This window comes from Pseudonaja textilis, chromosome 1 (assembly GCF_049901715.1).
Source record: "Pseudonaja textilis isolate UNSWEBS1 chromosome 1, rPseTex1.2, whole genome shotgun sequence".
In the NCBI taxonomy this organism is placed as follows: domain Eukaryota; kingdom Metazoa; phylum Chordata; class Lepidosauria; order Squamata; family Elapidae; genus Pseudonaja; species Pseudonaja textilis.
Window position 1 is genome coordinate 102,179,271 of NC_141990.1, and position 17,725 is coordinate 102,196,995.

The following is a 17,725-nucleotide window of genomic DNA, read 5'->3' on the forward strand; positions in this document are numbered from 1 at the left end:
TCACAGAAATAAAGTGGGGCATACCCAAAATGTTACTTTGATTTAACCTAATTGGTTAGCAGTCAACTAGAAATATTTTTAAAAGCACATTTTACATTTAATCACTAGTTTTCATTAATTCTCTGCACCAATACCCATCCTTTTTGTAATTATTTGGATTTCAAAAATACTTTTCTATGCCATCTTTAATTGAAGATACTGTTGAGTAAAGAATGAATTTCTTGAAACTCTTGATTTAGAATGGCTTCTTAAGACTTTTTTCTATAGCTCTTCACAATGTGCTTCTATTATAAGTGAGAACTACTTCATGCTTTACAAACCTAGGCTATATTGAGCTTAGAAATGTATATTACTGTAAAAAAATATTTTTCAAGAATGAAAATATTTTTCAAGAATGAGATTTACAGTATATATTGTAAGAAAATATATTTAAGCTATTCTGCAATTTCATAAATACTCTTCAAATGCCAATTTTTGTAATGCTTAGGTTTTAGTTTTGAGCCCTAAGCCCCCTTATAAAGCTTTCTGAACTATTTTCAAGAGTTTAACTTTTTATAAACTTCAATGGAATGGTATCAATATTACACAAAACAGAAACAGTCAAATCTAGCTAATCTCTTACTTTCCACACATCTCTCATAATAAAACGAAGTCATCACCCCAGATTGTTGAAAATATTTGAAGAATGTATAACCTCAATTTTGATAACTTGACTGAACCAGCTTCTTTTTGTTTAGGATAAACTAATGAGGACCATAGAGTGGAAAGTTTGTCAGAAAAATCAATACTTTAATTATTGTAATGATTTCTTTAAAAAATACCTTGATTTAAAGTTAAATCCAAATGTAACACAAACATATTAAATTCTGCACTTCTTTTAAACTAAACTCAGAACCTATTTATGTTTAGCAACTTCTAAGAGACTTTTTCTTTTAAAAAAATATGACCTAACTATACTGGAATCAACCAATGATTTATTACACCTACGAGAGATCACTGCAAACTCTTTTCTAGACTCCAGAAATGGCTTATTATCATTAGGTTCTATAATATAAATCTGTATTTCTTCAGAATCCTCTGGTGCTTCTTTTTCATTCCTTTTAACAATGGAAGCTCTGCAGTTTATGTTTTTATCAGATTATAAATGTTTATGACCACTAGCAAAACCACAAAGACATTTGTTGTTATAGCAAACAATTACCGTAATGCCTATTAATTCAGGAAAGGTATGTACAAAAACTGACACTTGATTTAATTGGCAATTTTAAAATGGTTGTTGTTTACAATTATTTATAAAATGTATTTATTCCATGAGACTGACTTATCCCATTCTACCATGTACTTCAGCTCTATCTAATTGGCTTTTCACCACATGGTGGGACTAACACAAATATTTCTACTTATAGCAAAAGAGGAAATGTAAAGAACATTCCAAGAATTCAGACCACTTTATGTATCTTATTGCATTAATCCTTGTAATTCTCTTGAAAGGATTCCAACTGTCTTCATCACACTATATTGCAAATCAAACGGAAACAGGAAGTCTGTAGGGAAACAGCAGCTTCCCAAAGGTTATTTAGCAAGATTATGACAGAGATATTTAATGTGCACAAGAGATCAGCTTTAATTTATGTAACTTAAAATCATTTACAAACATTTCAGCAGGCAAGCCACTGTACACTAAAATGATGTCACTCAAATCCCGAGAGATAGAAAAAAAGATAGATTTTTGCATATAATTTGCCTAAATAGTTATGCAAAACTAGAATATATTTTATTAATGTTTAAGATATGGAAAAAGGAGCTTGATTTTTTGCACCTGAATTTTATAACCTCTTCTGACATGCAAATGTGTGCTGACATGCATTCATACACACACAATTTTTGAAAACATCTTAAAACAATTATGCTGCTGGGTGAACCATTATTTTTAACTTTTAAATTTCTACAGAAAAGCAGGTATTGTTTTTCCCCATGTTGTTCATGAAAAATGTTTCTTATAAACCCCAGGATTACACAGAAAGCATCTGTATGGCAGCATAATCAAACCAAGAAACCTTGGTTTAATTATTAGACATTTAAGCAATTACAGCACACAATCTTAGGAATTCTGGAAATATAGAGACTAGTGTTAGTGCTACAGCTAATGAGTGGGAAGTAATTGGGTAACAAGAAGTTGCAAGACCAGATTCCTAGCTATATTGCCCATTACTTCACCCACACCCACACCCGGTACACCCAAAATCCTCTTTATGATGCTGCTAAGAAACTAAATAAAGTATAAATTACTTGCATCTTTATCTCATTTTGTATACAAATTCATCCCAATTATCTTATTAGTCTTAAATTATTTATTAAAAATTTGTTTGGAGATTGTTTCCAACTGAAATGTGCTATTTTTTTTTTCCTTCTGCAGCTCTATTCCAGTCTTGAAACTATCTAATCTCCTGCCCTAAAATGTTGACCTTATAGGAACAGAGGTCAGAGGTTAGAAGAGACAGGCTGGAAAATATCTGGACTACCAATTCATGCCTGAAAGATTTCTCTTCTACAATAGAAACTACTAAACAGCAAATTCAAAAATCTGACCAAATAAGTCTTAAGATAGAACAAACCCATTATATTTACAGAAATGTGCCCGAACCATTCGTAGTTTTAAATGTATTTAAAGTGATTTGCATAGTACTATAATTTGTACATTAAAAATTATAATCAAATAACTCCTTTGGAGAGGAAAGAAGTTGGAGAAAATTTGAAACATTAGTCTATATTATTTAAGTTATTTTGTAATCTACCTTTTAATTTTTAAAATGATACATTAGTTTCAATTCTCATTAGTTTCTCTGAGTTGTAGCATTAGCTATATTAGCATTAGAAGGATGCAATGGTGATATGTATGTACATAAATGTATCTTTAAAACTATTTCCAGAGTATAATATATTAGTTTTGTTTCACCCAATAATGTTAAAGTATTCAGCTGTAGATCGGGTGATTTCCATGCTGTAAATTTCCAAACATTGGTTTCTTTTTAAAAAAAATATGCAATGATCCAACAAGATTCATGTAGCAGGTCAATCTAGCTTGCCAAGAATAGGAAAACCTTTAACTACCTTTAATAATATACTTCCTCTTTCCTAAGGGTTGTGGGCATCTTTTCAAGACACAAGGCCAGCACAGGAAACAAAATCCCAAAACGACTCAGAAAAAATGATAAAGACTTTCAGATTTTTTTTAAAAAAAAAGCAATTTATTGACCCATGGACCATCTGAAAAATTAACTTAGTGTCTTTAAAGTTATGAAATAATGCATTTGCTCTTCTGTTTGTCTCCTATGGAGCTGAAGGGAGTGTGATGTGAGTGTAACAAACATTTTGAAGTAAGCCAGCAGCTTGATAAATAGGGAACTGCCATCTAGGCCACCCACTGAGCTCTATTGCTGAATTGGGGGTGGGGATTGGCAATATCCAGGAAGCCTTTAATGATCCTTAAGTTGCAGACATGAGGAATGATTGATTATGCAGGAATTGGGGATCTGCTTCCCAAAGTTATGATTATTTGTTTTATTCTACTACACCGTTTTTCCCCAAAGGAGGAAATACAGCTGAAGGCATGAGTTGCAGTCTTCTAAAGATTCCTCATACCCAATGAAAAATTCCCCTCTTGCTCCCTCGGATTCTAGAGCGATGCCTGTTTTACCATACATGCAAGTAGAAAAATAAAAAATCCCAAACAGAATGATCAATATTAACATACATTTTGCAGCTGCTGAAGAGAGATGGATGGTTGTCTATCTGACGCACATGCTAACAAAAATGCCTTTCCTTAAACTCTTAAATATCAAGGGGAAAAGAGAAGTTTCTTCTGAATGAAATAAAGCGTTCAATGCACAAAGCAATTTAACCCTCTCATATTAATTAAGCAGCAATTCATCACACTAGAACCAAAACAAATTTACAATTATAAATTGAGACCAAAGATAAGGCACTGTTTAAATAACTGATTAAATTATTTTAAAAGGAAGATGTTCATAATCAGTACTATATTTTATTTTCAGAAGACTGGATTATGGTTGTTTGTTTGTTTGTTTAAGAAATCTGTTCAACTTTATGTTCTTGAAGATGTATATTTTCTATTGTCTTTTTCTCAGGGACAATCATTTTGAAATTGTAAATCAGTGTGATATTGCTGATTTCCTTTCTTTTCCTTTTGCATCTTCCATCTCTATCTCTCTTCCTCTGTCTCATTATTATCATTATCATTACCTATCATCATTCTATGTATGTATCTATGTATCTATGTATGTATCTATGTATGTATGTATCTATCTATCTATCTATCTATCTATCTATCTATCTATCTATCTATCATCTAACTTTTAAAATGCCTATCTCCCTCAAAGAGGGATTGTTGGTGATAATGATCTTATCGCTGTCAATTTTATTATTAATATTGTACACATTTGCATAATTAAGTGAAATATAAATGTAAAGTGTAATAACTAGACATACCAAGGTCTGCATTTTGTATTAATGCAATCTATAAATATTACTTATAAACCATAAATCATCCGTCATTTGAGTGGCTATTTTAAGTGTCAAAAATCACCTTTTCAGAACTAAAATTAAAATTAAATATCTTGTTTGCCAAGAATACTGATTTACAGGCAATAATGAACTAATACGTATAATTAGTATCTATACAATGATATATAATAATTGCTTCCCAGCCTGCTTAACAGATGGCTTATTCAATGCTACATGCATACCAGAAACTAAATCTATAAAAAGTCAAAGTTATAAACTTGAGATTTTTATTCTGGAATGTGAAGAGAAAATAAACTAGGATTACAAGTTTGTAAGTAAATTACCAAAAAAACCACCCAACAATACAATATGGTGTGTGTCATTGCTCCTAATACAGAAGGTGCTAGATGAGAACAAACTGATAGGTTCAATTTACTAATTTTTCATATTTTGCATGGACAAAATAAACCAGGAATTATGCATTGGTCCTCTGCAAAGTACTTTGATTCACCTCAAAGATGACCAACAGAAACAGACTATGAAGAGACTCCAGATGTAAGGTAAGAATAACGCTGAATGGAAAAAAAGACTCTACTTTCTCCCTTTTTCTAACATCTTTCTCTCTACAATGAGCAGACAAGCTTAACCAAATTAGAAGCTTGTAAAAAAAATCTCACCTTCTCTGTAGTACTATTTTAATCTTCCTAAAATCCTTCCCAATTTGAGAAATTCCTTTTACAAAAAGTCACATGCAAACCAAATATAGAAGGGGACAAAAGAATTTTAAAAAAAGGGGGGGGGGGGAAACAGAGCATCAAAACATAATTCCGGAAACCATGGATATATAAATAAAATTTTGGAGACCATGTGTCTGAAACTGTCATCCACACCCAGTTTTAGTCATGATTTTCAAGTTTAAAAACTCTCCCCACTCCACTCTTACACACAAAACACAATTTTATAATGTATACACTTCCTTGGCTTAAATGAGTTTAAGATCCTTGATTTAAGCTGCAATTTAAGACAGCTGTTTTAAATTCAAACCTATATTCTGAAAAGGTTTTGTTCTGTCTCTTGTATTATAACTTTACAGGTTAAGTTGCCCATGCCCTCAGTTTGCCTGGGTTTTTGTGCCTCACACTGGCAAGAATGTATACAGTCACAATTTCAATGGATGGACTGTTCCCAATCACTTTATCCAGTAAAGTTTTTCCTTGTGTCAAATTAGATTCCTGGTGATTGTAAGAATATATCCCTGCTGTAATTGTAGCAACAATATGGAACTAGACAACTCTGCCCTGTTGTATCATTGTTTCAGAGATATTTCTTTACCTAAATAGAATAGAATAACCAATGGCAGGCAAAAAAGTAAAGCAGGAACAACTTGTGATTTCCTTCAGGCTTCCCCACTGCATTCCCTTATGGGAACCTGGAAGGGAGCATCCTTCCCTTTCTAGCAGGGATGCAAGTGGCTGCTGCTGGATGGAGGGAAGAAGTGAGGATTGTGAGACTGGCTGAGAAACTGCCATGGAATGTTAAAATGGTGAAAGCAGCAACTCAGTAGCACTAAAGCAGCCACAACATCCCTAAATTTTATTCAATTGGGAGTCAAGAGTCCCAGATTTGGACACATTCTATAAATTAACCCACAATATACTTGGTTCAAAAATGTTGCTATATGATGCACTATTTTGCTGAGTTAAATGTCATGACAATGAACATTTAATAGTATATAGACAGCTTTGATGAATTCATACACATTAAGCATCTCTACTGGTTATGATGTTTTCCTAAACATCATAACCTGCCCCATCCGGGCAGAAATCCAATATTCATAATCCGTTCTCATCTAAAGGTGCTATTTCAATGGCCATTAATTCTGTTTGTGATACACATGATGCCAGGGAGCAAAGCAAACTGTGCTGGACCACCAGGAAAAACAAGAGAAGTGGATAGATGAATGCAAAAAAAAAAAAAAAAAAAGGGAAGCAAATATCCTCAGCAACAAATGTATTTATTTTGCTTGTTAAATTTATATCCCACCTTTTCAAAGTAGGACAGGCTGGAGAGATTTGGTGGCTGAAAGTTACTCAATGTGATTCCGTGGTTGATGGTGGACCTAAAAGTGAATCTCTTCTAACTTATTCCAACCAATCAACCACTGCATCAATTGGCTTTGAGAAAAATGAAAGAAACTTTAGCATTTTTAATATGCATTAGAAGTGTTTACTGGATTGGCCCAAGTTCAGGGTAAAGCATAATAATATAAAACAGATTTTCTTTTATTCAGTGAAGACAAGACATGTCTGATCACACATTGGACTCAGGAGGCCCCTGAATTCGGAATACTGTAGCTGTGTAATTTTTGGTTAAACACAGGATTATGCTCTGCAGCTCAAGAACAAATGTGCAAAAGTGTAAATATTGGAACTAAGTATTTAAGTGCCCCTTTTTGAGAGAGATGGGCAGTTCATAAATGTGAAAAATAAATAAAAAATGTAAAAGCATTTAAAAATTTAACTGCAGCCATGTTTTTTTTGCATGGTAGAAAGCTTGGAAATTATTCTTTCCTTAAATCAAAATGTTTTTGGTCCTAGAATATAGGAACAGTTACTTATTGCAAGAGACCATACTGTTATTGTGTTGTAAAAGAAAGTGGTGAAGAAAATCATAAAAAAGGGTTTAGCAAATATCTATATGAGCTCTCAAGCAAATAAGTGTAGTATCATTGCTGGGTCTCTTTATTTTAAAAGAATGTTTCATTTATAATACTACTGTGTTTCTACATTTGCAGTTCAGTCTATCTTCAACATCTTCAATTTTTTCCCTTCTGTATAAGCCTTGTTCAATCATGCAAGCCCAAGGCAGCAGATCTGTTCTTGACTTTCACTCACAAGTTTGTGATTACCCTGTTGCCCTAGCATTAAAAGACTATTTTAAACTGAAACAAGCAAGCATAAAGATCAGTGATTACATATCTGTCATAATATGCAAGTTGTGGTCTTCCAGTTTCTATAGCACTGTGGCATCATGTAAGTCCCTATATTACTAGAGAACCATAAATACAGAGTATAAATTATTACCAAATTTCAATTAAATGTTCAGAAACACACACTATATATACATAAACATACACATGCTCTCTCTCTCTCTCTCTCTCTCTCTCTCCCTCCCCCTCTTGATATTCTGATCTCTTCTGAGTGTAGAACCTATTTTCTGGAAACATCTAAAGAAGCTTTGAGACACATATTATACATGTACACAGCCAACATGGGAAAACTGACTGATAAAAACTTGATGCTGGAGGGCAACATCCAGTTTTTATAAACCCATATTTGAGTACCATTGCACTGGACTTAACTCTGACACCAGGCAAATCATAATTATGGAGAGTATGCTTCTGAACATCTGAAAAACTAATTTTGCTCACCTAAAGCAAGTCAACTTGCATCACTGGGATGAATCAAAAACTCAGAAGCATGTAAATTCCAGAGACTTCCCAGTCTTCATTTTTGAAATCAAGCAATTCACATATCTAGACAATACCACCAACTGGGTCTAATACATGTGATGCACATTTATTCACAAATAATTAAGAAATAAACACGTTCAGAAAAGGTGCATATATAGAAAAAGTTAGTAACTCCGTTACCTATCTCCCTTTGGCTTTCTTTTCTGTACTGTTTTTCCTTTGGGTCGTCTCTCACTTCCTAAACAGGGACTCCCACCTGGACCTGTTACCCGTATTGATTCAAGGCCTTTGGAAGATTTCTTAAAAGTAAATTCCACTGGTTCTCCTTCTTTTAGGCTTCTAAATCCTTCCATGAAAAGCTTGCTCTGTGAATAGGAAAAATATTCTTAGTTACCATAGACTTAGAAAAACAAAATACTAAAATCTGTCAAAATCAAAACAGGATTATATTAGCCAAACCTATTATACTTTCCCCTGCCATGTACAATGAATGTGAGATTTCCTAAATAAAGCCCTGTTATACAACTGTCATTTAAATCTTGCATAGGCTGGCATTCTAAACCTCTGCAGCTATGCAACATCAAGTTTCTTCCTCCTCAAATGAAAAGGCCAAATTGAGAAGAAAACCCCCAAAGCCTCAGATTAGGGCAGTCTTCCACAATATAAAGAGATGGGATTATAACTTCCAAAACTGATGCCTGTGTCAGCTGAAAAACTCTGCGAGGAATAGTCTCAGTACATCTGAACGATAACAGGTATCGAAAAACTGACTAGATACTGAAGTGAAAGCATCATTACTTATGTTTCCTATTATTTTCCTTTTTTTCCCCCCAGGAAAAAAAAGCATGAGGATGATTTCTTGCCATCATTCTGTCATCACTCTGCCCAATCTTTTGAACAACTGTGAAAAGGTTTGGTGGAGAGATACTAACTGCCACTAAATCACCCAGAGTTTTGCAATTTGGTCTCCCTGATTTTTCCCAACCTTCTAACCATAGCTGTTATTGGTCTGCGTCAAGAAATGGCTTTTGTGTAAATATATTTAGATACTTTCTTCTTCTTCTAAATAGGATACCCAAGCACATTTATTCAAAAGGATTTCCAAAATGAAAGAGATCTAGAAGATCTTGTTCTGCAATGAATTTATTTCATTCTGTCTCCATAGTGGCACCCCTCCAACTGACTTGATCTCAGAAGTTAAACAGGTTCAGCTATGGAATGGACTTGTATGGCAAAACACCTGGGCATTCCAAAAATGTGGGTCAGTCTGGGAATTTGGGGGGGGGGAGAAACATACAAGAAGGTAACCAATATCTCCAGTACCACCAAAAACCTTGCATAGGCTGAATGAATGTTTGAATGAAGGCAAAGGAAAGGTGATAATTTTTTAAAAAAGGAAGATAGAATGTTACTGAAAATAAAACCAGTGTATGTAATGTTTCCTGTTTCTAGATTCCCCACCCCCCCACCCCATTGGAGCTTTATGGGCATTTTCAACTTACAATCACAATTGAGCCTCAACTTACAACCACAATTGAGCTCATTTAAGTTGTTAAATGAGACATTTATTAAATGAGTTTTGCCCCATTTTACAATCTTTCATGCCACATCTGAATCATGTGACCCTGAGGATGCTGAAATGGTCATAACTGTGAAAAATAATCATAAGAGTCACTTTTTTCAGTGCAATTTTGTAATTTTGAGCAGTCACTAAATGTTGCAAGTTGAGGACTACTTCCACAGTGGATATTCTTACTAGGAGTATGACATACAAAGAGCATCAGCAATGAAATTCTAGGATTTAGTTCCAATCTGAATTCAGACATTTAAGAAAGTTCAATCTTTATGCCTGAATAAAACCTATAATAACAGTTCCTTAACTCCTTAGATTTGAAAAATCACACCCTTCCCCGTTGCAATCTTTAAACCCTAAAATATCAGGTAAAGAACCGGACACTCCCACAAATGGCCTTCCTTTATTATGAGGTGAGTAACAATCTTAGAAATAGGATGAAGTTACTTTGACAAACTAACATGTGAAAAAATGAAGCAAAAATATTGACATAGGCAGCACAGGTAGTCCTTGACTTATGATCACAATTGAGCCCAACATTTCTGTTGTTAAGTGAGACATCTGTTAAGTGAATCTTGCTCCCCTTTACAACCTTTCTTGCTTCAGTTGTTAAGTGAATCACTGTAGTTGATAAGTTAGCAACCTAGTTGTTAAGTGAATCTGGCTTCGCCATTGACTTTGCTTGTGAAAAGGTCACAAAAGGTTATCACATGACCTTGGGACCCAGCAACAGTCATAATTATGAACCAGTTGCCAAGCATCTGAATTTTGATCACATGATCACACAGGGATGCTGGAATGGTCGTAACTGTGAAAAATGATCATTAATCAGTTTTTTCAGTGCCGTTTTAACTTTGAACAGTCACAAAAGCAAACTACTATAAATCAATGACTACCTGTATAGCTCTTTGGGAAGGTAAGCTATTGAAATGAGGAAAGAGAAAGTTATAAATAGGTGAACTGGAAAGAATTAAAATAGCTTGATTACAGCAAGCCAGAAACATTAGATTTAATTTCTGATATTAGATTTGCTAGTGGTGAAATCTAACAGATTACAGGGTAAAAAATAGAAAAAATATGGAAAGGCTGATTGAGGAAATTCACTCACTTGCTTCCTACAAAAAAAGTTCAAAGCGTGTTTAATTTCTTACTTATTTCTCTGAATTTAAAATTATGACAGAAATGTATGGTCAGCTGATTTTATTCTCTGCACATGCTATCACAGTCAGAAGAAACGTTTTCTTCTGCAAAAGGATTCCCCACCATCCTGTCAGAGCTGAAAAAGCTTCTTGGATGAGAAGTGAAATGTCTTCAAAAGAAAAAACAAGAAAGTCCAGTTGCCTCCTGAAAAAGCACCTTTGGGACAACCATGACCTGGATCTAAAGACTTCTACAAAAACTTATTTGACATTTATTTCTGTGGAAGTCAGAAATTGACTTGAGAGATAACATAATCATACATACAATACATCATTATGAGCAAGGATTATCAAACAAAAAAAGCACTATTTGTATTAAAGCACAATGATGATTGAGTGCTTCTTAAACAGACAAGATATATGACTATAGTTCCAAGAGGAGTTTAATATATAATAGACAAAGGTAGGTAGATATAGCTATATTATGTGTATATATATTAAAAATCAAAATTACTAAAAATCATTCAAAATCAAAAATACTTTTCAAGTTCAGAAAGGAAAAAAACTGATTTTCTGCTTCAGAAATACAGACAAAAAAACTGCTAAAAGAAATGTAGGGGTAAGTTTAACTATAATGTGACAATGCCTATGTTTACATGCAATGGTAAAGTAGATTAATGGCTTACTGTTGCATCAATAAATTACCAATTTAACAACAGCACTTTGAACTTGATCTGATTCAAAACAACAATGGCATCAACAAAAATTATTTTAAAAACCAATCTGACAAAATAAAGTCTAGATAAAGCCAACCAGTGGGCCAGGGACCACTCGTGGTCCACAGAGAGCTGTCACCCCCAAAGCACCTCCCAAAGCAATTAATCCAGGCTGCCTGGGAACACAAGGCTACGCTGCCCACATGGCCCATAGGAATACAAGGCTTGCATTGTGAACAACACAAGGTAGGGAGGGGGGGAAAGGGGAGGAACTTGCCTCAATTGCCTCGTCTGGCCCCTGGGCTGCTTCTTTCTTCTGCTTTTGGCTGCACGCAAGGAAAGCAGCAAAAGTCTTTCTTTCTCTCCCCCAAACTCTGCCAGAAATGAGTCTTTGGGACCCTGCAAGGTAACCTGCTCCACTGGTGCAACAAGTCTCACAAAAACCATTTTTGGTGGAATTTGGGGGAGAGAAAGAAAGACTTCTGTTGTTTCTGCTACTTTCCTTGCATGAAGCCAAAAGTCTTTCTCTCTCTCCCTCTCTTTCCGAGAACGGAGCTTGAGCTGGTATCCTGCAATTCCAAATAATGATCGATCAATAGGAAAATTGGGTGGGGAATTTTCCTGCAGACTTTTTTGGGGATTTTCCAAGGGTGTCTGGTCTGCAGAATTTAAAATTGTGAGTTTGGTGGTCCCTGAGGTCCAAAAGGTTGGTGACCCCTGGTCTAAATCATGGTTTAAAGGCTATAATCCTAAGCACATTTTCTTAGAGGCAAGACCCTCTCATCTTAGTTGCACTTCCTTCTGAATAAACATGATAATATTTCACTGTCAATGCACAAATATCCCCCAAATTATTTGTTTTCTTAAAATTAAATTTAAGTTCACAATATTGTGGTAATGCCCACTTTCTTTCATTACGCCAACATTTGCCAAGCAGTCATGGTTTAAAATGGGTGTCCCAAAGGTGCTTTTTCCAAAAGACAACTGGACTATCTTGGTTTCTTCTCTTTGAAAATGTTTTGTGTCTCAAAAACTTCAAAGCTTCTTCACTTCTAACTCTCTCCAAATCCGCTTCTTTCCTGTAAATACCATCTAGCGACTTCTATCAAAAAAGATCTTTTCCACCAAGTCTGCCAAGTCACTTGAATGTTTGCTTAGAACATCTGTCAGAAGGTTCTTCAGAATCTGACTGAAATTCACAGAAAGAAGGAAAATCACTTTGGGGCTCACACTTGTAGCCTATTCTCTTCTTGGTATTTGTGTTTCACTCCTATTAGCAGGTGCCCACAGAAGAGAGAAAAGGCTCCAATAATGAGGCTTAATTTGGACTTTCCTTTCTTTTGTGGGCTTATAGTCAAAATTTAAACACCTGTTGGTTTAGCATGGAAAGGAAAGTGAGGACTTTTCTTTGAAATGTCTTTGTATCCTATATGTTTCTCCATTTCTTATTTTATTGATCTGAAGCTAAATCATATTATTAAGTAAGCTTGCTTAGCAATTTCACAATATCGTTAATGCACATTTTGAGCATAAAAGCTCTTCAAAAGATGTATTCTGTTTTATGCTGTTCCATGATTTAAATTTGGAGAGAACTTCTCTGTCTCCACAAGCAATCAAGCATGTTCAGGATTCATGGCATCAGGAGTTATGGGCTTGTTAACAGTCGCAGCCTGCCAGGTTCTTGTTTACTAACTCCATATTGGAGTGAACTTCTGATTCCCAAAGCTTAGCTGAGGAAATGTTTCTCCAGCCAACATGTAAGAACCCTCTTAATACAAACATAATGAACCACCAAACGATTTGCATCACAAGGCATAGATTACATTTCTGAATCAAGCTTCTAAGAGTATAGCTCAATTTACCACACACAACTTAAGGAAGTATTCTGGGTCGTGTTTGAAAGCAACACGTCAGTCACTTTAATCATAATACAGCCAAGACTTCAGGTTTGAACTGTTATATGAAAAGAATTGTAAATGTTGTATGGGATAGAGCCTGAAGCTGGGGTGGGAAGAAATGCTTCTGTCGCAAACTCCCCTTTGGTTTCTTCTGTAGTTTAAGTCTTTTCATGACCTTAACAAGAGAAAGCACTTCTGCATATGGCCACATCTGCGGGGTCCTATGCAGCAGCTGCCATTCGGCTTTAAAATCCTCTTGACAAGATTCTTGTCAATTAAAGCTCTCTTAGCCCAGATTTGCACAGAGCAAAAAAAAAAAAAATGTTGACAGGGTTCCCAAATAATACTGTTGAATGAAATTCTCCTTGATTTTTTTTAAAGTGTAAGGCAATTGGTAACTGGGGTGTGCTTCATAGTTAGTATTGCTTTAAAGAGAGACTGAAGTTATCATAATAAATACTGGAGCATAATACAGTGAATCAAATAAGCATCATTTGCATTGCATTCATTTAGGATGTCTGATTATTATTATTATTGTCTATCTTACGTTTCATTAATATTAAAGAAATGTACAAAGCTTGTAATTCAATGCTTAAGGACAGTATTGGCAAATAAAAATAGTAGAACAAAAAGGATGCTACAAAGATTGGAGGGGAATGGAAGACCAGTTATTGATTGGTTAAGTTGATTTTTTAAATAATTTTTAAAAAAGGATAAATTTGTTTTATGGCTTGGATAGACTACGAAAAGGCATTCAATTCTGTTCCACATAGCTAGATTGGAAAAAGATTCAAAATTTTTGGAATCAGCAGAAACATTTGGCAGTTTATGAATATTGCAATGATACTTTGGCAAACAAAGCTGATGGCTGATGGGAAGAATTAGAAGAAATAAAAATTAAACATGGAATTTTCCAGTGTGATTCATCATCATCTTTATTCCATGTAACAGAAGTTCCCAACCAGAGGTGGTATTCAGCAGGTTCTGATCAGTTCTGGAGAACCGGTAGCGGAAACTTTGAGTAGTTCATAGAACCAGCAAATACCACCTCTGACAGGAGATTTTACAGTATCCTTTCTCCTGCCAAACCTACCAAGCCACGGCCACAGAACCAGTAATAAATTTTTTTGAATTGCACCACTGTCAACAACCCCCAGGCCATGAACCGGTACTGGGTCACAGCCTGTTAGGAATCAGGCCGCACAAGTGGTGGGCAAGCATGTAAAGCTTCATTTGCAAGATTAGGTTGCACATGCAAAGTCATCCCCTCCCCCACTCCACCCTGCCACTGCCCATCTGGGCCCCCCCAGAAAGGTTGGAGACTGCTACTTTTATACTATCAATGAACCCTTTGACAATAATTTTGAACAAGGCAAACTGGGGAGATATACATTAAATGTAAGGTTAAAAAAAAGGAATAAAAATTTTGCATTTGCTCTATAAAGATGACTTAAAACTATTTGGAAAAATGAAGGCTGAGCTGGATTGTTTGCTAAAAAGCACTGGAAATTCCACAAAGATACTGGAATGCAATCTGGGATCAACAAGTGTGCAACTGCAGCCATAAACCGATTGAAATTTTTCGGCAACTGTGTGAAGTGTACGGGGACAACATCATCACTGAAGGTGGAGTGGACCAATGGTGCATTAAGTTTAAAAACGGCCAAACTATGGCACTCGAGAAGTCCTGAATGCTTTCAAGTGGGAGATTTTTCTTCATCCGCCCTACAGCCCCGATCTTGCACCAAGCGACTACCACTTGTTTCCAAAGATGAAGACCTGGCTTGGAACACAGTGCTTTGACGAACGACGTGGAACTGCGGGCGGGTGTGACTGACTGGCTCAAATCTCAGGTGGCTGAATTTTATGACAATGGAATTACAAAGCTTGTTCACCGCTATGATAAGTGCCTCAATTTGTTCGGTGAATATGTTGAAAAGTAGTATTTAAGTGTCACTTTCAAGTGTATATAATAAATTTTTTTTCCTACACTTTGTTTTTTTTCTATCACAAAACGTAATCTATTTTGTGGCTAGCCCTCGTACAATATGCAGCAAGAATTGACTGGACCTAGATGAAATTTGAAACTTTGATCAGAAAACAATAAAACTAATAATGATACACCATGCTCCAAACCCAAAAAACTATATCGATCAGCTGTATTTGCTAAGAGATGTATGGGGCTGAGAACTCCTACAGGTGGAACAAACTGTGAAGGAAGAAAAACATGGCATAAATTCTTTAGAGATTCTCAGTCATCCAGGTCATGGTTTTTCAACTGTGCTTTTTTTTCCTTTCAGGAGACAACTGGACTTTCTTCTTCTTTTCTTTGAAGACGTTTCACTTCTCATCCAAGAAGCTTCTTCAACTCTGACTGGATGGTGGGGAATGGGCATTGGTAAATTTACCTATAAACGCCCTTTCTATCTATGCTGTGAAAGAGCCCAGGATGGGTAGACTCCTTATGACATCATTAAGCTGAGTCTGTACTTGTATATATAAAGCCAGCCCCCAGGAGAATCACCAGCTTTGGCGAAGATACTTGACAGACTGAAGAAGTGTCTCTGAAAGCAAACAATCCAATACATTAACATGCCTTACCATCTCCAGATGAACCAAGGGAGGGGCTGGGTTCTCTCGCAGCATAGATAGAAAGGGCGTTCACAGGTAAATTTACCAACGCCCATTCTCCTCCATGCTGCGAGAGCCCAGGATGGGACATACCAAAGTTTGCATGTCCATGGGCGGGTCCTCATCTGGCCAATCACTCTGATGGTGGAACCACTCGCTGAGGAACCTGTCTGCTGAAGGCCACCATTGCCGAGGCAAAGGAATCTAGACGGTAGTGTCTGATGAAGGGAGATGGGGATGTCCACGTGGCCGCTCTGCAAATCTCTTCCAAAGATGCCTGGGTGGCCCAGGCACCTGAAGTGGCCACACTTCTGGTAGAGTGCGCTGTTAGACCACGGGGTACCAGAAGAGCTTGTGTGCTTGTAGGCTTTTGTAATGCATGTCCTGACCCATCTGCTAATAGTAGGGGAAGAGGCCTTGCTCCCCAAGTGAGAAGGGGAAAAGGAGACAAACATGGCTTCTGTCTTTCTAAAAGGGGAAGTGCACTTGATGTAAATTCTAAGAGCCCTTCTAACATCTAGAGTGTGCTTCTTGCGCTCTAAGTCATGGTGTAGAAGGGGACAGAAGTCAGGTAACACAATGTCTTGGGACCAACGGAACCAAGTGTTAACCTTTGGGATAAAGGAGAGGTCCAGACAGAGAACAACCTTATCATTGTGAAAGGTGCAAAGATCCTGCCTGATAGAAAGGGCGGCCAGTTTTGACACCCTTCTGGCCGAAGTGATAGAAACAAGGAAAACTACTTTTAGAGTTAGGAATTGGAGAGAATTCATAAGGGCTCCCTTTGAAGTGTCCCGTGAAACGGGACAAATCCAAAGTTTTTCTGGGGGTGATGATAGAAATTCCAATTGTAACCCTGACCTAACAGTGTTGAGCACCCAGGCATCTGTCGTTGGCTCCTCCCATTTGGAGGCAAAGAAGGCTAAGCAACCTCCGATGGGTGGGGAGAACGAGGTATTACTTAGAGCGACAGAAGGCACGATCCCCTCCCCCCTGAAAGGGCCATTTATCAGCAGAAGGTTGTTGCCAGGTGGTTCTTGATGTTGGTCTTGGCATTGAGAATACACCCTCTGTAGCCAAGGAAAGCGGGAGGTGGACTCCACCAGAAAGGCAGGTCGGTGATAAGGATCTGAGCGATAGTCAGCTTTTTTCCCTGAGGAGGAAAGAATTTTACATTTATCTCTGGTCTCGATGAGATACGGCTCTAGAGCCTCGCCGAAAAGCTAGTCTCCTGCCAGCTTTCATTTGCAGTGTGACTCCACCTGCCAATTTCAGAGCCACAGAAGCCTTCTTGCTGCTGCCAAAGATGCCATGGCCTTTGATGCAAATTTGGTGGAATTGAGGCTGGCATCCGCAGTGAATTCCGCTGCTGCTATAAATTCGTTAAGGTCCTCATGAGACCTGAGGTCAGAGGCAGGCAATCGGTCCTGCAGTTGGTGCAGCCATCGTAGAGATGCCCTCGTGAAAACTGATGCAGCATTCGAAGCCCACGCAGCTGCTTGGTGGTTGCACTTGAGAGTCTGTTCGGAATGCTTGTCCTCTAGTTTAAGGACATCCTCTCGCTCGGTGGAAGTGCCAGAAGACGAGAATGATGCCACAACCGGAGTGTCTATTGAGGGCACTGCAAGGGTGTTGGCTAGGGATGTGCTGACATTGTAGAACTGCTTGTCCAAAGATGATGGATGAGGACCTGCTGAAGGGGAAGTGCGCTGCTCCTTGACCATGTCGAGAAACAAAAGGGGAGAAGGCAAAACCTCCCTGTGTACTACTGG

The 17,725-nt window shown here is 36.9% G+C and overlaps 1 protein-coding gene across 1 annotated transcript in view; it reads right to left on the reverse strand.

Moving 5' to 3' along the window:
- LIN28B (lin-28 RNA binding posttranscriptional regulator B) overlaps positions 1–17,725 on the reverse strand; it is a 68,867-nt gene that overhangs the window by 20,402 nt on the left and 30,740 nt on the right. Inside the window, exon 3 of the mRNA XM_026726490.2 lies at positions 8,177–8,361. Within this exon, the coding sequence (XP_026582275.1) occupies positions 8,177–8,361 (185 nt within the window). The remainder of the gene's footprint in view (positions 1–8,176; positions 8,362–17,725) is intronic.